Here is a 27,986-nt window from a genome sequence, read left to right on the forward strand (position 1 = left end):
ATAAAGTCATCAATCATGCAAACAAATGCATGGGACTGTCACAAACATGTTCTAATTAAATTATATATTTTCACTTCTCTGTCAAAGGAGAATATTAACCAGGATGTTTCTCAATTCTTTTCTTAAAGTATGTATCAAGATTATCACATCAACTGTGACACAGGTAGGAGAACTGGTTATAAAGTATATTACACTACATCACACATAAGATGGATTTACTGATAATGCCAATAAATATTTTCTTACTCTAATGTATTCATCTACAAACAACATGCTAATAAACCTTTGATTATTAAATGTCATTTCAAAGAAATATCACTTCAAGTCTGTGAGTCACTGCATATTTTCCTTGCCACTGAAGGTCCTACAAAAGCATCATTGAAGGTCATACAAAGCATCAATGAAGGTCCTAGAAAGCATCATTGAAGGTCCTACAAAGCATCAATGAAGGTCCTGCAAAGCATCACTGAAGGTCCTACAAAGCATCAATGAAGGTCCTACAATGCATCATTGAAGGCCCAACAAAGCATCACTGAAGGTCCTACAAAGCATCATTGAAGGTCCTACAGTGCATCATTGAAGGTCCTACACAAGCATCATTGAAGATCCTACAAAGCATCATTGAAGGTCCTACAATGCATCACTGAAGGTCCTACACAAGCATCACTGAAGGTCCTGCAAAGCATCACTGAAGGTCCTACAAAGCATCAATGAAGGTCCTACAATGCATCATAGAAGGCCCAACAAAGCATCACTGAAGGTCCTACAAAGCATCAATGAAGGTCCTACAGTGCATCATTGAAGGTCCTACACAAGCATCATTGAAGATCCTACAAAGCATCATTGAAGGTCCTACAATGCATCACTGAAGGTCCTACACAAGCATCACTGAAGGTCCTACAATGCATCATTGAAGGTCCTACAAAGCATCATTGAAGGTCATACACAAGCATCACTAAAGGTCCTACAAAAGCATCACTGAAGGTCCTACATCATTAAAGGTCTTACAAAGCATCACTGAAGGTCATACAAAAGCATCAATGAAGGTTCTACAAAGCATCAGTGAAGGGCCTACACAAGCATCAATGAAGGTCCTACACAAGCATCACTGAAGGTCCTACAAAGCATCATTGAAGGTCCTACACAAGCATCATTGAAGATCCTACAAAGCATCATTGAAGGTCCTACAATGCATCACTGAAGGTCCTACACAAGCATCACTGAAGGTCCTACAATGCATCATTGAAGGTCCTACAAAGCATCATTGAAGGTCATACACAAGCATCACTAAAGGTCCTACAAAAGCATCACTGAGGGTCCTACATCATTAAAGGTCTTACAAAGCATCACTGAAGGTCATACAAAAGCATCAATGAAGGTTCTACAAAGCATCAGTGAAGGGCCTACACAAGCATCAATGAAGGTCCTACACAAGCATCACTGAAGGTCCTACAAAGCATCATTGAAGGTCCTACACAAGCATCATTGAAGGTCCTACAAAGCATCATTAAAGGTCATACACAAGCATCACTAAAGGTCCTACAAAAGCATCACTGAAGGTCCTACATCATTAAAGGCCCTATAAAGCATCATTGAAGGTCCTACAAAGCATCACCAAAGATCCTACAAAGTATCAATGAAGGTCCTACAAAGCATCAATGAAGGTCCTACAAAAGCATCACTGAATGTTCTACACAAGCATCACTGAATGTCATACAAAGCATCAATGAAGGTCCTAGAAAGCATCATTGAAGGTCCTATAAATCATCAATGAAGGTCCTGCAAAGCATCACTGAAGGTCCTTCAAAGCATCAATGAAGGTCCTACAATGTATCACTGAAGGTCCAACAAAAGCATCACTGAAGGTCCTACATCATTAAAGGTCCTACAAAGCATCACTGAAGGTCATACAAAAACATCAATGAAGGTCCTACAAAGCATCAGTGAAGGTCCTACAAAGCATCAGTGAAGGTCCTACACAAGCATCATTGAAGGTCCTATAAAGCATCATTGAAGGTCCTACAAAGCATTATTGAATGTCCTACAAAGCATCACCAAAGATCCTACAAAGCATCAATGACGGTCCTACAAAGCATCACTGAAGGTCCTACAAAGCATCACTGAAGGTCCTACAATGCATCACTGAAGGTCCTACAAAGCATCATTGAAGGTCCTACAATGCATCACTGAAGGTCCTACAATGCATCATTGAAGGTCCTACAATGCATCATTGAGGTCCTACAAAGCATCATTGAAGGTCCTACAATGCATCACTGAAGGTTCTACAAAGCATCACTGAAGGTCTTATAAAGTATCAATGAAGGTCCTACAAAGCATCATTGAAGGTCCTACAATGCATCATTGAAGGTTCTACAATGCATCACTGAAGGTCCTACAATGCATCATTGAAGGTCCTATAAAGTATCAATGAAGGTCCTACAAAGCATCATTGAAGGTCCTACAAAGCATCATTGAAGGTCCTACAATGCATCACTGAAGGTCCTACAATGCATCACTGAAGGTCCTACAATGCATCATTGAAGGTCCTACAATGCATCATTGAAGGTCCTATAAAGTATCAATGAAGGTCCTACAAAGCATCATTGAAGGTCCTACAAAGCATCATTGAAGGTTCTACAATGCATCACTGAAGGTCCTACAAAGTATCAACGAAGGTCCTACAAAGCATCATTGAAGGTCCTACAATGCATCACTGAAGGTCCTACAAAGCATCACCAAAGATCCTACAAAGCATCAATGACGGTCCTACAAAGCATCACTGAAGGTCCTACAAAGCATCACTGAAGGTCCTACAAAGCATCACTGAAGGTCCTACAATGCATCACTGAAGGTCCTACAGTGCATCACTGAAGGTCCTACATTGCATCATTGAAGGTCCTACAAAGCATCACCAAAGATCCTACAAAGCATCAATGACGGTCCTACAAAGCATCACTGAAGGTCCTATAAAGAATCAATGAAGGTCCTACAAAGCATCACTGAAGGTCCTACAAAGCATCACTGAAGGTCCTACAAAGCATCAATGAAGGTCCTACAAAGCATCAATGAAGGTCCTACAAAGCATCAATGAAGGTCCTACAAAAGCATCATTGAATGTTCTACACAAGCATCACTGAATGTCATACAAAGCATCAATGAAGGTCCTAGAAAGCATCATTGAAGGTCCTATAAATCATCAATGAAGGTCCTGCAAAGCATCACTGAAGGTCCTACAAAGCATCAATGAAGGTCCTACAATGTATCACTGAAGGTCCAACAAAAGCATCACTGAAGGTCCTACATCATTAAAGGTCCTACAAAGCATCACTGAAGGTCATACAAAGCATCACTGAAGGTCCTACAAAGCATCAATGAAGGTCCTACAAAGCATCAGTGAAGGTCCTACAAAGCATCAGTGAAGGTCCTACACAAGCATCATTGAAGGTCCTATAAAGCATCATTGAAGGTCCTACAAAGCATCAGTGAAGGTCCTACAAAGCATCACCAAAGATCCTACAAAGCATCAATGACGGTCCTACAAAGCATCACTGAAGGTCCTACAAAGCATCACTGAAGGTCCTACAAAGCATCATTGAAGGTCCTACAATGCATCACTGAAGGCCCTACAATGCATCATTGAAGGTCCTACAATGCATCATTGAGGTCCTACAAACCATCATTGAAGGTCCTACAATGCATCACTGCAGGTTCTACAAAGCATCACTGAAGGTCCTATAAAGTATCAATGAAGGTCCTACAAAGCATCACTGAAGGTCCTACAAAGCATCAATGAAGGTCCTACAATGCATCATTGAAGGTCCTACAATGCATCATTGAAGGTTCTACAATGCATCACTGAAGGTCCTACAATGCATCATTGAAGGTCCTATAAAGTATCAATGAAGGTCTTACAAAGCATCATTGAAGGTCCTACAAAGCATCATTGAAGGTCCTACAATGCATCACTTAAGGTCCTACAATGCATCACTGAAGGTCCTACAATGCATCATTGAAGGTCCTACAATGCATCACTGAAGGTCCTATAAAGTATCAATGAAGGTCCTACAAAGCATCATTGAAGGTCCTACAAAGCATCATTGAAGGTTCTACAATGCATCACTGAAGGTCCTACAAAGTATCAATGAAGGTCCTACAAAGCATCATTGAAGGTCCTACAATGCATCATTGAAGGTCCTACAAAGCATCACCAAAGATCCTACAAAGCATCAATGACGGTCCTACAAAGCATCACTGAAGGTCCTACAAAGCATCACTGAAGGTCCTACAAAGCATCACTGAAGGTCCTACAAAGCATCAGTGAAGGTCCTACAATGCATCACTGAAGGTCCTACAGTGCATCACTGAAGGTCCTACAATGCATCATTGAAGGTCCTACAAAGCATCACCAAAGATCCTACAAAGCATCAATGACGGTCCTACAAAGCGTCACTGAAGGTCCTATAAAGTATCAATGAAGGTCCTACAAAGCATCACTGAAGGTCCTACAAAGCATCAATGAAGGTCCTACAAAAGCATCATTGAATGTTCTACACAAGCATCACTGAATGTCATACAAAGCATCAATGAAGGTCCTAGAAAGCATCAATGAAGGTCCTATAAATCATCAATGAAGGTCCTGCAAAGCATCATTGAAGGTCTTTCAAAGCATCAATGAAGGTCCTACAATATATCACTGAAGGTCCAACAAAAGCATCACTGAAGGTCCTACATCATTAAAGGTCCTACAATGCATCACTGAAGGTCATACAAAAACATCAATGAAGGTCCTACAAAGCATCAGTGAAGGTCCTATAAAGCATCATTGAAGGTCCTACAAAGCATCATTGAAGGTCCTACAAAGCATCACCAAAGATCCTACAAAGGATCAATGACGGTCCTACAAAGCATCACTGAAGGTCCTACAATGCATCATTGAAGGTCCTATAAAGTATCAATGAAGGTCCTACAAAGCATCATTGAAGGTCCTACAAAGCATCAATGAAGGTCCTACAATGCATCACTGAAGGTCCTACAATGCATCACTGAAGGTCCTACAATGCATCATTGAAGGTCCTACAATGCATCATTGAAGGTCCTACAATGCATCACTGAAGATCCTATAAAGCATCATTGAAGGTCCTACAAAGCATCATTGAAGGTCCTACAAAGCATCATTGAAGGTTCTACAATGCATCACTGAAGGTCCTACAAAGTATCAACGAAGGTCCTACAAAGCATCATTGAAGGTCCTACAATGCATCATTGAAGGTCCTACAAAGCATCACCAAAGATCCTACAAAGCATCAATGACGGTCCTACAAAGCATCACTGAAGGTCCTACAAAGCATCACTGAAGGTCCTACAAAGCATCAGTGAAGGTCCTACAACGCATCACTGAAGGTCCTACAGTGCATCACTGAAGGTCCTACAATGCATCGTTGAAGGTCCTACAAAGCATCACAAAAGATCCTACAAAGCATCAATGACGGTCCTACAAAGCATCACTGAAGGTCCTACAAAGTATCAATGAAGGTCCTACAAAGCATCACTGAAGGTCCTACAAAGCATCAATGAAGGTCCTACAAAGCATCAATGAAGGTCCTATAAAAGCATCATTGAATGTTCTACACAAGCATCACTGAATGTCATACAAAGCATCAATGAAGGTCCTAGAAAGCATCATTGAAGGTCCTATAAATCATCAATGAAGGTCCTGCAAAGCATCATTGAAGGTCCTACAAAGCATCAATGAAGGTCCTACAATGTATCACTGAAGGTCCAACAAAAGCATCACTGAAGGTCCTACATCATTAAAGGTCCTACAAAGCATCACTGAAGGTCATACAAAAACATCAATGAAGGTCCTACAAAGCATCAGTGAAGGTCCTACACAAGCATCAATGAAGGTCCTACAAAGCATCACTGAAGGTCCTACAAAGCATCACTGAAGGTCCTATAAAGTATCAATGAAGGTCCTACAAAGCATCACTGAAGGTCCTACAAAGCATCATTGAAGGTCCTACAATGCATCACTGAAGGTCCTACAAAGCATCACTGAAGGTCCTATAAAGTATCAATGAAGGTCCTACAAAGCATCATTGAAGGTCCTACAAAGCATCAATGAAGGTCCTACAATGCATCACTGAAGGTCCTACAATGCATCATTGAAGGTCCTACAATGCATCACTGAAGGTCCTACAATGCATCATTGAAGGTCCTATAAAGTATCAATGAAGGTCCTACAAAGCATCATTGAAGGTCCTACAATGCATCACTGAAGGTCCTACAATGCATCACTGAAGGTCCTACAATGCATCACTGAAGGTCCTACAATGCATCATTGAAGGTCCTACAATGCTTCACTGAAGGTCCTATAAAGTATCAATGAAGGTCCTACAAAGCATCATTGAAGGTCCTACAAAGCATCATTGAAGGTCCTACAATGCATCACTGAAGGTCCTACAAAGTATCAACGAAGGTACTACAAAGCATCATTGAAGATCCTACAATGCATCATTGAAGGTCCTACAAAGCATCACCAAAGATCCTACAAAGCATCAATGACAGTCCTACAAAGCATCACTGAAGGTCCTACAAAAGCATCACTGAAGGTCCTACAAAGCATCACTGAAGGTCATACAAAGCATCAGTGAAGGTCCTACAATGCATCACTGAAGGTCCTACAATGCATCATTGAAGGTCCTACAAAGCATCATTGAAGGTCCTACAATGCATCACTGAAGGTCCTACAAAACATCACTGAAGGTCCTATAAAGTATCAATGAAGGTCCTACAAAGCATCATTGAAGGTCCTACAAAGCATCAATGAAGGTCCTACAATGCATCATTGAAGGTCCTACAATGCATCACTGAAGGTCCTACAATGCATCACTGAAGGTCTTACAATGCATCATTGAAGGTCCTATAAAGTATCATTGAAGGTCCTACAAAGCATCATTGAAGGTCCTACAAAGCATCATTGAAGGTCCTACAATGCATCACTGAAGGTCCTACAATGCATCATTGAAGGTCCTACAATGCATCACTGAAGGTCCTACAATGCATCACTGAAGGTCCTACAATGCATCATTGAAGGTCCTACAATGCATCATTGAAGGTCCTATAAAGTATCAACGAAGGTCCTACAAAGCATCATTGAAGGTCCTACAAAGCATCATTGAAGGTCCTACAAAGCATCATTGAAGGTCCTACAATGCATCACTGAAAGTCCTACAATGCATCATTGAAGGCCCTACAATGCATCACTGAAGGTCCTATAAAGTATCAATGAAGGTCCTACAATGCATCATTGAAGGTCCTACAAAGCATCATCGAAGGTCCTACAAAGCATCATTGAAGGTCCTACAATGCATCATTGAAGGTCCTACAAAGCATCCCATGCACATCTACAGGCAGTATGTCCAGTTTCATCAAGAAATTGTTCATCATGTACATATAGAAAAGTTGGTGACAATCTTACAAAATCCTATGAATGTTGAATTAAACATTCAGATATATTCAACAAAGACTTGTCTTACAAACTGAATCCTGAATCCAGTCATAATAAAAGGTAAAAGACATATAACAACTGAAACAATTGCAGAGAATGCCCATTATAATAATTGGCAAATGCTGCAAACATACATATGATGAACAGTGTGTGCATGTGTTATATCTCTTTTTGTAAATTGCCCCTAGCAATTCTTACACACACAAGTCCAGAATATTTTGTGTTTTTTCCCTGATGAAGTACTTGTTCAGCCCAAAAACGTGTGTGTGTGTGTGTGTGTGTGTGATTTATCATTAAGAAATCAAAAACATAAAGCAGATCACAAAAAAAATCAATGTTGATTTTATTGAGTTCCTAGCTACTGAATTAAGAATACATTTTGGAATAAACAGCTTCCTAGTCTGAATTAAACGCCAAACACCATAAATGAAAAGTCGACAAAGAATTACTTAAAGGAAATGTTTGTTATTCTCACCGGCTGTGATCCATCACTTCCTAATAATCTGAAAGACAAAACAACATATTTTTATTCACACATTTTTACAGATAAGTGCTTATATAAATTGGTTTTGGTTTGGTGTTTTATGTTGCAGCAACAAAAGTAATTCAGTGATGAGGCAATCTGGTCCAAAGTGACAGGCATAAGGATCTACCATGGCAGCCAATATGAACTGCTCCAACGGCAGGATTCCAAACGGCACTCTTTCAGTCAAGAGTCCAGCAAACAATCAATGAAACACGCATTGTCTATTCAACATTTTCAAGCCAACAGAGGGTTGTTGTTGTTGTGGGGCTTAATGCCATTTTTCAGCACACCATAGGCTATACATGACGGCCAGTATTAATGGTGGAGGAAGAACTTGGAAAAACCCAGGAAAGAACCACCAACCCACGAGAAGCTACTGGCCAGCTTTCTCACATACCCACATTGGCTGAATCCGAGACTCGAACCGCCGCAGACAGAGGTGAGATGGCAGTGATCTATTCAACATTTTCAAGCCAACAGAGGGTTGTTGTTGTTGTGGGGCTTAACACCATTTTTCAGCACACCATAGGCTATACATGGCGGCCAGTATTAATGGTGGAGGAAGAACCCGGGAAAACCACGGAAAGAACCACCGACCCACGAGAAGCTACTAGCAAGCTTTCTCACATAACCACAATGGCTGAATCCAAGACTCGAACTGCCGCAGACAGAGGTGAGATGGCAGTGATCCGTAATGGAAAGCGCTTTAGACCACTCGGGGCCCCAACAGAGGGTAGCGGAAAAGAAACATAGTAAGCCACATAATAAATCTGTGACATAAATTTCAAACAATAAATTAATGATATTATCAATGTACGATGCTGTATTGCACACACATTTCCCAAGATCATGAAACCTGCAAATTAACAAATCAATAAATCTTACCAAGTGGTTCATGCAACGTTCCTTTCATAACCTAACAAAGAAGAGGAAATATATATCTTCCAATTATTGGATCTTTTAGCTGGGAAATAAGGTGCTATTGCATATCAACTCTGTCCGCATGAAGTACATTGTCAGATAGAATGTCAACTTGATACTTCAGGGGTTCTCCTTCAAATTTATCAGCAGCCTTTCCTGCAGCAAGGTGCATCATATGACAGGGACAGCCTGATATGTACACTGATGGAAAACAATTTCAAACTATAGAATGCAAGTACTTTAAAAATTCCAATCATCACTGATGCATTATCAGCTGAAAACCCCATACAGTTCTGCCAACTTATGTTTATTCAAAGCATTATCAAGCAAATAAAAAATGGTTTCTTCAGTGGAACTAGTGTAAATTCTGGTAACAAAAGAAGAGCGCTCTGACTTTGCCCTTTCGTTGTCAAAGTCACTTACACAGAATGGGTACAACTTTTTGTCATCATAATCACTGCCCCTGTTTGTTGCAACACCAAATGGCCCAATTTTCATGGCTTCTGCAATTTTAAGCGAATTATCTTTTGCTAAACACCTAACAATATTAGATGATTTTGTTATGAAGATGCATATTTTCTGCAATTTTGGAATCAGGAAACATTGGTTTGAACAAAGGACCAATGTAATCTTCTACTGCTAGTGGTAGTCTATGTTCTATTTAGAACTTGATAAATAATGCCTCTGCATTTAAAAAGAAGTTACAAGTTACCTTAGGATTCAAGTTAGTAAAAGGAGCTAATTCAAAATTTCTTTTGTTTTACCATGCTGATCAATATTAAAATCCTATCCGCACAGACTGCAAGAGGCAAGAAGCTGCCCTAGAATGGAACAGCTCTGAATCAGTTTTTTGTCTTTTTCTAATCCATCTGTGAAATTATTTGAAAAACATTTTTGCTCTAACACATGCATCTACTAGAATAAATCAGGCTTAACTTTTAGCACCAAATACTACAGAATGGTTCTGTATCAATATGAATTAGAACAAAGAATCTGCAAGCAAAGACTAAAAATTAGAAAACCAGTCTGTTCTCTCCTAAGTAAGCCATACAGCTGCTATAAATAGAAACCGAGGTCAAAAGTTTGAGTTAAACCAGCACGGTTTTTGGAAATAGGGCAGCTGCTATAAATAGAACATAATACTGTTAGGAAAGTGCATGCAAGGCTACCAACAAGTCTACTCTTATGTGGTAGTTACATAGAACCCTTCTTTTCTAGAATATGGTCTGAAAGATTAATGGGATTTTTAAAAAAAATTATTAATTTTTTGGGGAGGGGGACATACCGAAAATGCGTAATCTGAATATGTTTATGCATAAGGCATAATTTAGTGAAAAAAAGTGTAATGATTATGCCAAAAGCATAATGGTTGGCAAGTATGAAGTTATAATGAAAAATGAATATTCTTAATTCTGTCCTTGGACCTAAACTCAGACTCCTTTCCTACCCAATATGTATGTTATCCACAAACACTGGTGAGGATAAATGGTCAAGAACTTAAAGGTTTTACTGCATTTTTCTTCTTTCATTAACAGTGACCTTAACCTTAATCCTCTCAACTATAGAATCTATTGGGTTCTTCCTTATCCCAAGTGCAAGCCATTCACAAAGTTTGGTCCAGATTTTGATGTAAAACCAATTTTATCATTTGGAAAACGAATTTCGTTTTTCAGTCCTAGTAATCTTGACCTCAATGTAACTCTATCTTCTCTGTACTAAAACAGATTAACATTTTCTCCAAATTTTAAATAAAGCATCTACACATTTTCTTTTCTTCATGTTTTACAACAAGCATGTACTGCAAGGAACTAAGAACATTAAAACTTCTCCGCTGTGACATGTTCTTAAATAGTCCATATATTCTTTGAAAAAGGTTGGACTGAAATGATGAAACTTACTGGTATTCCTTGTGATAGGTAAATCCAATGAAAGATAGGTGATTTCCAGCAAAGGCTTTTGGAACTTGGAAGGTTTCTTCAGGGCTATCCTCCTTTTCGATGTCATCAAAATTACTAGTATCCACATCACTTTTTAATTCTGGCACCACAGGTGGGACAGCTGTTGGTGAGACACAATACTTCTATGAGCAAAGTAAGTTTTTTATTAAAAGAAGAAAGTTTTTTCTTAAAAGAAAAGAGGTATAGCTCTTGTACGACTATCAAGTCATATGACAGATTTGATGAAAATATATCAGTTTCAGAATTGGAAGCTGATGATCTCATGATAGTAAGACTGACCAATATGTATAATGAACAATGTATGATAATAGATGGTCATTAATTAACAACTAATCAATTAATTCCTAATTAATTAATAACATCCATTCTTGCATTATCAGCTGGTATAGCTGGTAATACACTTGAAATTGTGTAATGTCACCAGTGTTGACTAAACCTGCATCTTCCATTTCGTTATAGGATATTTTATATTAATAGAACTTCTTGTTGACAATTTGTGTTTACTAAACAACAAATTTTTATGAAAATTATGTTTCTCTGACAATATCTACCTAGTGTTACTGATATCAGGAAAGAGGCTCTGCTACCTCTCAAATCCAGCAATAAAATGAAAAAGGTCATCTTTCACATTTTGAAACATCCAGATAAAGGGAAGAAACTCTCACCAATTACCTCCCATGACCATCTCAAGATACTACAATAGTTTACTCAGTTTTAGCTTGAACAATACATTAGAAAGAATGCTTGAATTTGGGGGAAGGTGTGAGAAGGTTCAATATGAATGTGTTGGGTAAGTATTCGTGAAGAAACATAATTTACTAAAATATTTGCTTTCTCCTTTGAAAACATTTCCCAATGATATTAACATTAGGATAAAAAAGAATAGGTGTTAACGCAGTGCAACCTACTTCTACCATGGTCACCCTTCATGGGGAAAAAAGTATATTTCCTCCATGAGGATAAACCACACTCCTAACATGAGACAAGTACAAAGTATAACTTCAAATGCAATATCACACTTTAAAGTCACTCTTTAGTTTAACCCTTTACCTCATAGAGCATAGTGACAAAGTGCAGCTCGCTGTAAATAGAATACACGTCACCTAGTCGACCGCATACACATAGCCTGCCTATGAACTGTTAAGCAATGTAGTGTATGTTACGTTTGACAGCAATTTTAGCCATTTTACATTTTTGGTACACATCTATTATATGTGGAACAATTTAAGAGTAAAGTCTGATTGTTACAGCTGTGTAATTATTTATCAAGGAAGAATTTGTTATGTGCTTTAAAATCTGGAGAGAACTCATTCACTGTCATGTCAGTGAGGCCATGTGACCAACCATAGCTGCCATTTCTCATACCCAAAATTTACAAGTTTTTCGTCTGTGTCTACATCACTAAGTCATCTGAATTTGATAATTTATAAAAACTAATTGCTGCCTACATCAATATCAGAGCCTTTACCTAGGTTATTGAATCTTTCATAGTTGTGATTCTAATCATGAAAACTTCATAAGTACTGAATGAAATCTGTGACCACCATTTTGGAGAGTGGAGATTATGACCCAGTTACTTTAAATAGCAGATATCGACCAGTACATAAACAGTGACCACGTGATTTGATGTAATTGTCATTCACAGAAATGAATGTTGTATCTAATAAGGGTTTTCCCCAAAGGTGGCACAACGAAAACCGGCTTAAAATGGCTGATGTTTACAGCTGACGTCAAAAGGCGCTTCCTTGGGACTTTTGTAGAGGCGTCAAAAGGCACTTTGATGCGACTTTTGTAGAGGCGTCCAAAGACGGTTGCATGAGGTAAAGGGATAATTAATTAAAAAGTTAAAAACTCACCACTGATATTTAATCAATTCATAAAGGTAATGGACACTTATGTTGATAAAGTGCCTTTCATTAATTTTATTGCATTTATTCAGTGGAGTGAAACCAAAGGGTGATATACTCCCCCTGTCTTGAGCAAACACAACAGAACAAGGTCATTTTTTAAAGCTCTGCTAATTAATCATACCAGATTTGTTTTGTTTCATGTGTTTTGAGTGGCTGATAATTAGGTTGCTTAGTATGGTGTAAAGTCGTGCAGTGACAGAAATCGTGCTCATTTGAGAGTTATCAATGACCACTTACTGTAGTATCACAGGAAGTAAATGAATAAGCCAAATTTTGTTTAGTCATTCACTATGCCCAGAGGGCAAATAAAGTGTTAAAGAATGAAAATTTGCACTTCCCTGACTTGCTTTAAAAAAATAAAAAAGCGCAAGTCGTGGAAAATTTTACTTGGCCAACTTCAAAAATGTAGTGGGATGTTGGGAAATGGAATTTGATCAGCCCTGACATTTTGTGATGCACAGGATATGATGTTGTCATGTCAAGAAAAAGCTAAAACTGAGTAAACAATGAAAACCACCAAGAAGTGGTCAGAGGAGGTAATGGGTACGAGTTCCTTTCCTTTGTCTATAAATTATATAGATGAAAAAGGTCCAATGTTTTGCCTTTTCACAATTGCTGGATTCAAGTTTCAAGCCTACAGTTATTATATTAAATTCAATTTTCATTATCAAGCCTACATGTATTAAATTCCATGTTCATTATCAAAATTCTGTAACAAGTAACAAAGTAGAAATTGCAATATTAATAATAGAAGCATCACAAAGACCCACTCAAAACATTTGCTTAGTGGGGCTTAAAACAAAAGCACCCAAGTTGCAAAAACAAAGTTAGGAGAATGAGTGTTCATGGGCTGCAGCTCCTCTAAATGCTGATGTAAAATGCTGAAACTCCAGCCCATTCAAAATTGCATCAATACAAAGGTATGTGATATGAAATCCCAGATAGCTGATTTAAAGTTAAAACTCCAATGCTGCCATTACATACAAAAACTCGTGTATGCCAAATTATCTGAATAATATTGAATCTTAAAAGATACTGGTCTTAAGCATCATTGCGTGTCATTAAATAATACTGATGTTTCATCACATTACGAGCCATGTCATGTCTCCCCTGAACTGAAAAACCTGCTCATTTTCACAAGCATACGAATTCATCCAATGCTGATTAGCAACACTGGATTTCAGTCAAAAGCTGGAATGCAAGATTTTATGACATTATTGATGCTGACATAAGAAGCCAACACCACACTATGTCAAATATGGTAAGTGATCCTTCAAAACCACATCTGATGTACATTATTTTTTACTTACTAATTAATGTGGAAATCCACAAGAGCTAGGTGTGTCATCATCCCATGTTCACCCTTCAAAATATTCCAGTGTCCCAGCTGATCACCAACATTCATCCAAGTATTATTTTAATCCAATGCATACGGTTTCTTTTCAGATACACTTAATAAAGTGGAAATGCTTTTCTTGAATCAATTTGCAAGCCATGAATATTGTTGTTTTAAGATCAGTCACTAATGGAATTTGTAGCATGTATGACATCACTACTTTTGGAGCACTACCCCCAAAAAAACTGAATTACAAGCAACTTGAGGATTAATTTAAGATGTAGCACCTCTTAATCCTAAAATGGTATTTAAACAGTTTAAACATCTTGACTATTTCAAAGGACAGTTAATATGTCTTTTTAAAATCCTTCCTTCCAAACTTTAGTTAGAAGAATGGTGAAACTGGCACTCTAAGTTAGGAGAACAATCAGACAGGGGGCATAACTCTTAAAAATGATGTTGTGGAGTGTAGGAAATTAAATACATTCAAGGCCTCCTCAATAAAAAGGTGCATGTTACATCTGATTAAAAATCTAATGATCCTGGTAAAGTGATGCAATGGAAATCAAAGTCAAGAGGATAGGCAATCAGGGAACTTAAGTCCAATAAATGACATCATGGAATGTTTGAAACTCCTACAATAAAAAGCTCCATAACAACTTTTGTTGCAATCTTCTATCCTTGGTAAAGTAATGTTGCAAAAGCAAAAGTTGGGTGGACAGACTATCAGAGAGTATAACTCATGTGCATGATGTCATAGACTGCTGTAGATCAAGGTCGTTCAAGGTCTCATAAATACAATGCAGCATGCCATATTTGGGTAAAATCTTTAAAAAAAACCTGTGTGTGAGTGTGTGTGATTGGGATTTTTAGCATAGCTCTAAAAAAAAATTCAGCCATATCACTACAATGTCTGCAGTGTGGCAGTTTATAGTGATGTTTAGCACTGGGGCATCATGCTGCAGACATGTAGCATGATGTCCCACCCAGTCACATTATCCTGACACCAGGCCGACCAGTCCTAACAATAACCTCTTAACGCTGAGCACCTAGCAAGGCAGCTGTTAGTACCATTTCTGTAAGTCTTTGGTATGACTCGGCCAGGGATCGAAACCCACGACCTCCCGCTTCCAAGGCAGACACTCTAACCACTAGGCCATTGGAGCGGTTGACAAAAATCTTATTAAAGTTATGCTTAGTAGGCCATGGAAACCAAGGTCAAGTGAACTTGAAATCAGGAGGCAGAACACCGGCAAATCATTTCAGAGAACATATGAAATCAAATTCATACAAAGGCTCATCAATATAAAGCTACTTGCCAAATTTTATTCAAATCCAACTAACCCTGATAAAGTTATGCTGTGTAACTAAATGACAGTAGGCCAGTCAATCAGGGGGCATAACTTCCATGAATGACGATAAAGAAGGCTAAAAATCAAAGTCTTCAAAAGTCTCTTTAATATCAATCTCCATATAAAATTTGGTTAGAAACCTAAAATACCTATAATACTAAATTAACCCAAACTGATGATGGATAGATGCACATACATACAGACTGATGAACAAAATTACTAGCCGTCAATCATCAAACTTCACCAAACAGGGCCCAAAATCACAAATTACTATATCCAGAAAAGAGACTGCTGTCATTTGATTACTGTTCTTGTTGAAGCATGGATTTATTCTTAAAGACATTCTATTATTCAAACCTTTCAAATGAGTGAACAAATATAAAAAGATATTACTAACCCCTACGCATGGTGTCCCAATCCCACTGATCATTCTTGAAAAATGGATGACCTTTTATTTCTTCAATTCCATTTCTTCCTAGCCTCTCGGTTCTGCAATGGAAAGTTGATATCTCGTCAATGTAAATATTTCTTGTTGCAAAAGGACAAAATACACAGACCTAACATACTTATGTCAGGATAAAACTCCTGCTACCCTTAACACACACACACACACACTTCCAGCTATACTGTTCTAAACAAGTTTCAAGGAAATCAAAACAAGACCATTTGTTCTTTTCAACTGCAGAGTGTTGAAACCATCTCTGATATTTTTGACTGGCAAGATTTTCCCATTAGCCATTATGTTTAATGAAAGATTGACACCATGTTCAGTACAAAACAGACACAATCAGAAGACTAGCCATTAAAAGATGTTCAAGACTGCCACCTAGATAGCCTTATTGGATGTCAGATCAACATTAGTTTCATTCGCGACCAGCAAGACACCATAAGAAGTCTTCTGGTGAAACTCGCATGTTGATATGAAATCTGGAGGAGAAGCAAAAATAAGATTTTTTAAAATTGCTGCAATATTTAGCATCAGATCAGCACCATTTTCATTTAGGGGGCACTCACCAGTTATTATGTACTGTTGAGAGAGTGACATAATGTAAGGTGAAGTTGTTTGCATTTAAAACACGCACAGTGGAGAGAATGTTGGCATACCTCTATGCTACTTTAATGTAATGTGGCTGACATTTCTTTGGATATTGTACTTTTGAAAATTGTAAATGATCTAAGCACACTGCTAACTAAAATGACTGCTCCCTTGTGCTCCAAAAATCAGCCTGGATTTGTCTAAAATACACTATGCTTAGCAGCTATTAAAAAATGGAAAAATGAATTTTGCCAGATAAGACAATACCAGCTTCTGAAAGTGCAATGAATGAATTACCAAATATATAAAATGTAAAAGAAGCTATTGGCTCCTTTTTATACAATTTACCTCTAAAGTTCAGGAAGTTAAAATAACCAGGTGGAGCGAGCACTTTTCTGAAAGATGCACATCTGGAGTAATGCCAAGCTGTATACTCTACAACCCATATTACACTTATCAATCATATACCAAAATAAAGGGAATTAAAGGTTCTTTGAACTATACCAAAGATATAATAATAATAATAATAATAACAATAATGAGGACTTTGTATAGCACGTAATCTTTAGAAGATCTAAGCGCTTTACAACATTAGACAACACCTATAACATAAAAAACATTTAATGATATGATTACAAACACAAACACCATGAAATCAGAAAACAGAGAAAAAACATGCTGAGAATATTTAAGGTAGGAAACATTATTAGGTCTTTAAGTTTGTTCTTGCAGTCAAAATAAGTGAGTTTTGAGAGCACTCTTGAATGGGATCACTGTCGTTGTGTCTAAGTTCAGTGGGCAATTCATTCCACGTTGCTGGGCCCTGGTATGCAAAAGAACGCTGTCCATATGACTTTGTTTTCATAGTGGGAATAATGAGTATACGATTGTCAGAAGAGGAGCGTAAGTATCCTGCTGGTGTGTACACATGGGTGAGGTCAGATAGGTATGCTGGACTAAGTCCGTCAGTGAAACGTAGCACAGAGAACAAATTTTGTGTTTGATTCTGGATCGAATGGATAGCCAGTGTAGGGTACAGCGCAGCTGGGAGGTGTGCTCTGATAATGGTACTCTAAGTATGATCCGAGCAGCTGTTTTTTGAAGTTTTTGGAGTAGATATTGAGACGAACCAGACAGAATTGAGTTACAATAGTCCAGTATTGAAAGTACTAATGAACACACAAGTGTTTTAGTGGCATCACCTGAAAGATATTTGCGAATGGAGCTGATGCATCTCAGCTCAAGATATGCAGCCTTGCATGTGTTCATGACATGTTGGTGCAATGTGAGAGTACTGTCCAGAGTAACACCTAGGTTTCGTACTGATTGTGTGAATTTAATGTTGGTGTTGCCAATATTTATTGTTTGAGGTAAAGGGTGTGAATGAAAGTCTTTGTGTTTTAATCAGAATGGCCTCCATTTTATCATCATTCATCTGCAGCTTGTTACACGTCATCCATGATTTCACATCAGAAATGCACCTCTCTACACCTTGGATGGTAGCATCAACTTCAGTTGGGTGGCTAGATTTGTATATTTGGGTGTCAACAACATACAATTGGTGAGACACTGGATGATGATCTTTGACACTTGAGAGTGGCGGAGCGTATAGAATGAAGAGAACAGGTCTAAGAACAGACCCCTGTGGAACACCACAACATAGCTCAACTGGGCTGGAGTGTATTCCATTTGCAGACACAATTTGTGTCCTGTTGACCAAGTAGGACTTTAACCACAGTAAGGCTGTATCATGAATACCAAATACATGCTGGAGACAGTGAAGTAATATATCATGGTCTATTTGTCAAATGCTGCAGACAAATCAAGGAGGGTGAGGACTGTAATCTTTCCGCTTTCCAAAGCAGAGAGAATGTCATTAACTACTTTTAGAAGAGTAGTTTTAGTACTGTGGCAAGGGCGATATGCAGATTGTACATTGCTAAAAAGATTGTTTGAATTCAGATGAGATACAAGCTGGGATAGAACAACCTTTTCTAAGATTTTTTATATGAATGGGAGATTAGAAACGGGGCGGTAGTTCTTTAAATCGTTATGGTCTAGTGTTGGTTTCTTCAGCAGAGGCTTTACAATGGCAGTTTTGAAAAATGATGGGAATTCCCCTGATGAGAGAGAGGTATTAATAACATCAGTTAGTGAAGGCAATACTGGATCTAAGCACTCAAGCAGCAGTGATGTTGGAACTGGATCAAGTTCACATGACTTTGGTGCACTCTTCATCAGGAATGTATGCACGAAATCTACTGAGACTTTAAAGAATGAAAACAGAGACTTATTTGTGTCTTTTATTTCAGCCCATTCTGTGTGGGATTTGCACTGAAAATGACTTTTTTTCTGGACTTCTACAACCATTTGCAACAGAAAAATCCAATAAACAGACACCACTGTGAATATAATGAAATCCTTTGTCAGACTATTTTATAAATGGCCAAAATATCTGTATAAATCTTTAGAAACTTCTGGCTCACACTCAATGTTTTGACTTCTTCCTATTTTATTTTCACATGATGCTGGTCTGCCATTTTCAAAAAACAATTGCCAATTGTTAGCTTTAATGCCTGCAGACAGTTTACCAGTTTGTGTGGGAATCATTGAATAAACACTTCTTTGACACAATGATCACATTTTTTTTAAAGAAAAGAAAAAGAAACTTTTTAAGTGGAATGAAACATTAAGGCATTTTTTACTGATTCAGTTGTTTTCTACAGTCTAGCTTAAATGATTCATAGCATGTGTTTTTCAGGCTTCATCCATACAAAATCTGGAGAATCCATTGGGGTAAACAGGTCTGGGCTAGATAAGAGCAGGTTAATTTTTACATTTTTATTAAGCTAGTGTGTCCATTTTCGAAATGAGCATTAAAAGTCTGCTTACCTTACAAAAGTAATGAATAACTTTTGAGCTGGCAGTGGATCTGACTGAAATATAACACACACACACAGACACACACTCTATAAACATCACTAGCTGATCATGTGACCATGTAAGTGCGTCAACAAAACCAGCATTAAAGGTAGTGCACCAGCATTCTGGCCAAAGGCAGGTACAAAAGATAACAGCTAATTATGTGAGTAATTATCCTGGTTTACCTTAAGTACACACCAAGAGAGGTAAGAACTGGTGCTGTTCAGGTGATAGGGCTATGAAGTAGGTGACTGGACATTTGTTTCCTTGAACAGATTAACTTTTAATTAATAAGGGGAAGCATAAAGGCCTATCAGCACTGGTGCACAGCATATCAGCAAGTTATGAAAATGTTGCTTACTGGGACCATTACAGTACAAGGTCCTGAGAACACTGTTCAAAATGCCCAGATCACATGACTAAAACTCAAGAACAGAAAGACATACCTGTATCTAATAATAATCAATATGTGGACTCACATGCTGCATGATAAACATGTACGCATTATTTGCCACATGATATTAATTGGTGATATCAGACACCAAAACATACAACATACTCAAACAGGTTTGGGAATTACATATTGGACTAGTACTATGGTCCACAGAAGTGGTTTGTTTTGTGTTGGAAAGACCAGAAGGATTTTAAATAAATTTTAAATGTCTGAATGTCAGAAGGACTAATGCTTTTACATGTTTTCAGTTCTATTCCTTGAGCAATCATGGCGTAAGGATATTGTCTGCCAATAAAATGCTGGGTACACCAACCTGTCTGTGAGGAAGGCCATTATCAAACTCTTAGCTGAATCTGACATTTCAATATCAGAAGGAAAACTTAGGGAGTTCTTGTGGTCCATAATCTTTCCATATGTCCCAACAAGAGAGTCTGCATAGAATGGTGTGTCACCTGCAAAGAAATAGCATAATGAAACACAAAGGTATAAATGTTACATTTGAACTAATCACCATAAAGAACAAGGCCATCAAATATTTCCAAAATATTTTACTATAATTGCAATGCATGTATTTTTAATGGGTAATGAAAAATAATTTAACCAAGCATGAGAAATAGTTACCACTATATGCATTTATAAATATTATTATCAACAAATACTCCATACAATGTTTCAATGCATTTTCAAATGTATTTATTAAGTGCAAGAATATTATGACAAGAAACTGATGCTGACTAGAATTATAAGTCATTACAGATTTGCAAAAGTGTGTACAACTAAGCAGCAGCTGTTGTTTGCAGAATACATTTAATTTTAATTAAAACTTAAGTTCCAGATAAAGTCAATCATTTATACCCAGCTGGCCTGATACTATCTAGCTGTATTTGTTTTTGTAATTATCTTATGCTCCACTTGCAGATTTCACCATCTCAAAAGAGGTGTGAAAAATATTATCAAGTCTTCCACAGACAAAGGCACTTACTTATATCTCAAGCTTAATTTAATCCTGGAGGACACAAGATGTTTTAACTCAAAACCATATAATACATGTACTTATGTATTTCTTAAAGGTATTTTCCTTCGAAACAAATTCATTCCAATGATCCACAAATGGATTCAACTGTATGTTCCAACGAAACCTGCAACAGTATCTTCTTCAAATTTTATGTTATCACATTTAAAAAAAAATCAGCTACAGATGAATTAAGAACCCTTGCTTACAAAGAAACTTCTACTGAAAAGTACCCTAATGATCAACATTCTAAAGTTTCTCATGCTAATACCTGATGGTCTAACATTGTCAACTTACATACTACTTATAGTACATTTTGTTTCCATGGTAAAATCATTGGATAAAGACAATTCAAAGTACAAAAAAACATAACTGAACAACTTGCTTGACATGTGTAATAAATTTGATTGAAATACCTTAACAATGTAGAGGTAAGCTCTGTTAATGAAAATGTTTATCAACAGAGACAGATGAACAAAGAAACATGGGGAATATAAAAGGCTCATTTTTAAGTGGAGAAATGTCATAATTCTAACAAACTTTGCAATGTAAAAATCTCATCAGTTCATGTCAGCTTGAAAGATAGTAATATTATTTCATTGGATTACACCAGAGGTATTAGTAATTAGTTGCACTGAAATTAACCAAGGCTGACTGCCAAACTGTGATATACAGATCAGCCAACAAAAGAATCAACATGTCCTTCCTGTTATTTACAGTGGAAGCATAAAACTTACCAACTAACATCTCATATAGGAAGACTCCAACTGACCACCAGTCACATTCCCTGCCATAGTACCCATCCCCACCCTGGGACTTTAGCACCTCAGGTGAGATGTAATCAGGAGTTCCCACGGCTGTGTCTGACCTCACCATACCATCCTGTCATAAAGTTAATGTTTACACTAAAAATTCATAACAACCAAATGAAAGCCCAGCTGGACAACCTGCTTTTAATGGCATTGGTTAAAAATAATGTTTGCCGTGATAAAAATTCAATAAATATAGGATCTCAAATGATCATGATTTCATATTGAATTTATAAAACTCGTTGAACAATGTCCAGCTTTTGCTCGTCAAGGCTTGAAACAGCTGGACATTATTAAAAATGTTTCATAAATTTATTATCAAATCATAACCCATTTGAAATTCTTTCTATCACAGATTTTATTTCAGTGCAAATTATTTAGCTACAAAGAGGAATGAGTAACTTAATTCATTCTGACAAATGGTGCAAATTTCTTTTGTTGTGCATAAAATATAGTCCCAAATAAAGTTGAAGTAGTAAAAGTAGATTGTGCCTTTTTACAAACTATAAATCAAAGAACAAGCGTCCATCCAAATGAACAGAACATTTTATAATGACAAAATCATTTTTTCAAAACAGAATGATCAATGTGTGTGATGTCACATTGTACAGTACACATGTAGGCTTATAGTACATGTTTACCTTAATAAAATGTCACAACTAAACATTACACTGTTGTAATTATCATGTGAAATAGGATTACTGGATGCAGAAATTCACATATTTTCTGTAATGTATTTGTAATTGAATATTTTCAGTATTTTATTTGGAACAGCAGACTGTACAGAAGACACGAACAAATTTGTTTTTGAGTCAGATTTGCTTCACACATTTACTTTGTAAATATGCTGTGGCTGGATAAAGTTCTGTCAGTTGGGAAACCAGTTGTTGTCGCCATTCTTCTGTGAACAGAGGTGAGTTTATTTACTTCTGTAAGTTAATATTTAAGCCTCCCTTGTATATAAGGTGGATTCTATGTTATAGATATAACAACCCCCTACACCTCCACCCCTCACACCTACAATAGGCCAATTTTTACTCTTTGTTGTTGTTCTTTTCTTGGGAGTTTTATGCCAATTTTCTTAATATGATATTTTTATACATGATATACCAAACTCCTGTGTGGGTAAATTGTCCATATTCCGACAGCTGAGATAATTTTTCCTCAATTTCCTTTTGTGAGTCAAGTTGAAAAATGGATATCAAAATGTTCACTTAAAACAAAACATTCCAGAAGGCGAGGTTAGAAAGGTTTTCCGACAATTGCAGCCAATCAGTAAAGAGAATACTGCACAATAATTCTATGGTTATTTTGGGACCAATCAGAATGACGTAAACTGATATGTTCACATGTTCAAAAATATGAAACTGCACACACCATAGGCAAAATGTACAGATTAAGTGATAAAATGTGCTTATGTAGAAATTGCTATTTGCATAATCTCAGTGAAGTACAAAAATGAAAGCAAAATACCTTCAGCTTAACCCAAAGATCGATGATGTCTCGTGTTGAAACAATTTGTCACTAAAGTGCAAATATGTTGGTGGATAGATCTGTACCATTTTCATTCAGAACCAATTAAAATATATATATTGCAGCAAGTGTTTTTGTGAAAACCCTATTCCACCATTCAAATAATTTTCTAAAAGGTCACTTAGATGCCATGTTGGAGATAAGATTTTCTTTAGTACCATCTATGTACTGCTAAAAATATTATTTTAGTGAAAAACCTTATTGCTAAGCCATTCATTCTAAAGTTGTAGCCATATGAAAATTTTCAAGATGAACATCAAGGCTGCCATTTTGGTAATTAGATCAGCATCATTTTAATGAAGAAATAACTATATACTGCAAAAAATAAATGTGTTCTTTGTTGTTTTATCCCATGTATGGTCATCCATTTAGAAGCTGCTGCGGTTACAAGACTTTTCAAATTAGGTGAGGTTACATTGGTATCATTTTCGTTTAAGAGCAATTACATACAGGAAGTATGGAATGTTTTCATGAAAACCCCATAATGATGTGATCATCCCTTCATAAGCAGCAGTGATATCAAGATTTTCAAGCCTTTCATCATTGCCATTTTTATTTTGGACCAAACACATATCGTAAGTTCTTCAATGAAAAGGACCACCTATTCTGGAGACAGCTAAAACAGTTTTTTCAAAATGGCAACCTTGAGGAACATATTTTATCTAATCATCACCACCATCATTTAAAATAAACTACATATCATAAGTCTTTTAGTAAAACCCCTAGTCACTGCAACTATCAATCCATTAGAAACAACAAAATGATTTTTTAAAAGCCACTACAGCCACGAAATTAGAGGTCTGATTAGCACAATTTTCCTTTAGGATCAACAAAGCATTATAAGAAGTATTACTTAATGTCTGATGGGTAACATTAACATTTAGGATCAACTTGATATCCAATTTAGTGACCGTCTGCTCTTCTGGAGTGGTGATAATCGGATTTTAAAGATGAATGGCATGGTGGCTATTATGAAAACCTGAGGGGCACAATTTCCATTCTGGATCAACTAGACATGATAAGAAGACTTTTAGTGAAAACGAATTGCCAATACAATCATCCAAGAGGAGAAGCGATAACAAGATTTTCAAAATGGTCACTTATCAATAAGACCAATAATTCAGAAGGAATAGCAGATTCTGAAGATGGCCACACATCAGATAGCATACTAGAGGTCCATGGGGCACAATTTTCATTTAGTACCAACTAGACATCATAGATGTTGTGAAAACAAATGTTAATATCGTCATTTCCTTAAAAAAATGACAAGATGGCAAGCATGGCAGCCATAATGGAATTCTAAATAGCACCATTTAGAATCAACAATGTAAAAAGTTGTGAAAACTCTAAATCAATATGACCATATGTTTGAAAGGAGTAGCAACAACAAGATTTTTACAAAGGCCATCATGGTGGTACCATTTTCATTCGATTAGCAACTGACCCAGACTGTTCCAATGGTAGGATTCGAAGCAGTCATGAGCCTGACATGCTAATGACAGAGCCACCTGTGCTAATGCATGATTAACAGACAAAAGGCCATTTTCAATCTGTTTAGTAGCCTGTGCTAATGGATGGATGACCAATGACCAGTAAAGCTAATTTTATTTAGATCTTGCCTTAGTTTAGATGGGGAAACATCAATATAGGCCTCTCAGATACTCACTCTGTCCATCCTCATACAGGTTCCAAAATCAGCCAGCTTGAGATGGCCATATTTATCCAGCAGCATATTATCTGGTTTGACATCCCTGAAAACAGAGATCTACAATTAAACAAGAGTACCTTGAAAACAGAGACCTATAATTAAACAAGAGTACCTTGAAAATAGAGATCTACAATTAAACAAGAGTACCCTGAAAATAGAGATCTACAATTAAACAAGAGTACCTTGAAAATAGAGATCTACAATTAAACAAGAATACCCTGAAAATAGAGATCAACAATTAAACAAAAGTACCCTGAAATTAGAGATCTACCATTAAACAAGAGTAGCTTGAAAATAGAGATCTACAATTAAACAAGAGTACCCTGAAAATAGAGATCTACAATTAAACAAGAGTACCCTGAAAATAGAGATCTACAATTAAACAAGAGTACCCTGAAAAGCGCCTAATATGCACTCTTCTACTTATGTCAACATTCTGTTCTGTTAACCCTTATGTAAGTCAATCTTTATGTAAGATGACATTTGACCCACCCCACCTGCCAACCACACCCTATAGCCTATTCATGTATACTATATGAAGTGTTAGATCTTGGTGCTTTCCCTTAACATCTGCATACAGACTACCAGCCTTCACTAAGACCATCATTAGGCTTAATAGAATGTATCGGGTTTTCCATCCATATGATTGACAATTTTTCCATCTCATAAATCACCAGAACGCTGTTTTGCAATTACGTGTCCTTTTATATGATCAGCATCCATTACTATTGCACTGACTGTTGATACTAAGAGACCAAGTTCATGCGCTATGGCCGATAAGCTTTGTTCAGCTTCATATTTCTTTATCATCTTCATTTTCATCTCCAAATCAATTGTTATGCATTTATGAATGGCTTGTGCAGTCATGACTATGCACTAACAATAAAAAAAATTCAAAAAAATACACGAATTCCGTGATTATGCCTTCAGTGGCGACTACAACACTAGAATGAAAGCAAACACCACATGACAGCTGCTTATGTTACATAGTTCAACATTTTTTGTATCTAAAAATGATGATGAATTTCTGTGGTAATCATAATTAACTTTCAGAAAAAAAAGGTTAGTGATGTAACATAAACTTCTTCTAACTCAAACATTTAATACATGTACTCTGTACAGTTTTGGGCTTATGGGAAAGGTTGCGGAAGTCCGATTGACGTAAGTCACGTATTAAGTTAGGGAGTTCCTATATACACCACCCACTGTTTTAAGTCCTCTAACATAGACACTAAACGACTGTAGCTGACTCTGGAGATTACAGGCCAATGGGTCCCAGTGACTTAAACCTTTGGTCAAGGTCAAGGTATGCAGACTATGCACAAACCATTACTTTTTAACTAGACTTACTAAGACTGTAACCTTATACCTCTAGACTCCATAATCTGTTTTTTCTTACCCAAAATGCAAGCTTTCCACAAAGTTTAGCAAGGGAACACAATAACATTTCAATTTCCCCAAATCAATAGCCTCATCAATACCTGAAGTCCAAGCAATCCACAAATAATGGTTAGCCAAAAAACCAAAATTATCATGTAGAATCCACATTTTTTTTCTGCTTTCAGTTACACTGATGTTGACCTTTGACCCTTTGAACCACAAATCAGTAGGCTTCTTTCTTATCCAACTTGCAAGTTATCCCCAAATGCTGGTAAAGGTGCATGGAGAACAATTTTTTTGTCCATAAATCATTCTCTTCTGTTTCCTTGACCTTTGATATTTTGACCTCCAAATCAATAGGTGTCTTCCTGTTTGGTATTAAGGTACTTTGCTCCAAGTCTGTGATGCTGAACTGATATTGTTCTATAGAAACCATTTCCTTTGACTTTGACTTTTTTTAACCTCAAAATCAACAAGCTTTTTCCAAAACAAAGTGCAAGCTATCCACAAAGTTTGGTCAAGGTATGTAATGTATACCTTGTGTTATTGTGAGAAAAACATTCTTCTTCTTCTGATTGTAGTTACTTAGCCCTTGTGATTCAAAACAGACATGGTTCTTCCTTATCCCAAGTGTAAGATGATATGCAGAAAGTTTGGTAACTGTAGATGATGACGAACTTGAGTTATTGTGCACAAATGAATTTGGTATGGATGGACAACATCATAACATTAATGTAATACTCATGGCAGGAATACAAAAACACATCTGTATAAGAGCAAGCTTAATCTTTTCAATCAACAAAGCAATTAAGTTTTCATTAGAACAATTGATTTTTTTAGATGAAAGTTTCTGTTTTCAGGATCCTTGACTGAGAACATAAACCTAGCTGACAATGCATTCTATCTGACAACATTTCACAACTTATGAAGTCTTGCCTAAACACTGCAATGACAGATGGTATATGTTGTTTTAGTTCCTTCTCTTTGAGAATTTTAATACAATCTTCTGTTTACAAACTCATCTGCAGAGCCCCTCAACGGGACTGATGCTGAAAAGAATTTCCATATTGGATGTCAGATTGACATCACTTTCATTCGGAACCAAGTAGTCATCATAAGTCTTTTTTTGAAAATCTGATGTAAATATGATCATCCCATTTCGGCAAGAAGTGACAAGAAGATTTTAAAGATAGTCATCATGTCAAACATATTGGATGTACAACTGGTAGCATTTTACATTAGGAATAACTACAAACCATAAAGTCTTTTGTCAAAATCTCTTGCTGACATGGCAGACCTGCCAATCCTAAAAAGACTTTACCAGCAAGGCAGTTGATTTTTACCCATAAGTGTGTGTGTGATTCGGATTTTTAATGTAGTTTTAACATTTTTTCAGTCATATCGCTACGATGTCTGCAGTGTGGCAGTTTACATTGATATCTAGCACTGAGGCATCATGCCGCAGACATGTAGCACAATATCCCACCCAGTCACATTATCCGGACACCAGGCCAACCAGTCCTAACACTAACCTATTAATGCTGAGCGCCTAGCGAAGCAGCTGTTAGTACTATTTTTATAAGTCTTTGGTAGGACTTGGCTGAGGTTCAAACACACAA

General features: G+C 37.0%; 1 protein-coding gene across 3 annotated transcripts in view; it reads right to left on the bottom strand.

Annotated features, from left to right (window-relative positions):
- Positions 1-27,986, bottom strand: part of LOC149807601 (rho-associated protein kinase 2-like) — a 176,629-nt gene that overhangs the window by 110,638 nt on the left and 38,005 nt on the right. For all 3 annotated transcript variants that reach the window (XM_089968685.1, XM_089968666.1, XM_089968676.1), the window contains 6 exons: positions 24,946-25,030; positions 21,675-21,819; positions 20,239-20,377; positions 15,911-16,002; positions 10,856-11,015; positions 7,986-8,013 (listed from right to left, as the gene is read on the bottom strand). In XM_089968685.1, coding sequence (XP_089824811.1) covers positions 7,986-8,013; positions 10,856-11,015; positions 15,911-16,002; positions 20,239-20,377; positions 21,675-21,819; positions 24,946-25,030 — 649 coding nt within the window. The remainder of the gene's footprint in view (positions 1-7,985; positions 8,014-10,855; positions 11,016-15,910; positions 16,003-20,238; positions 20,378-21,674; positions 21,820-24,945; positions 25,031-27,986) is intronic.

This window comes from Sinohyriopsis cumingii, chromosome 1, assembly GCF_028554795.1.
Source record: "Sinohyriopsis cumingii isolate HCF-2022 chromosome 1, ASM2855479v2, whole genome shotgun sequence".
In the NCBI taxonomy this organism is placed as follows: Eukaryota; Metazoa; Mollusca; class Bivalvia; order Unionida; family Unionidae; genus Sinohyriopsis; species Sinohyriopsis cumingii.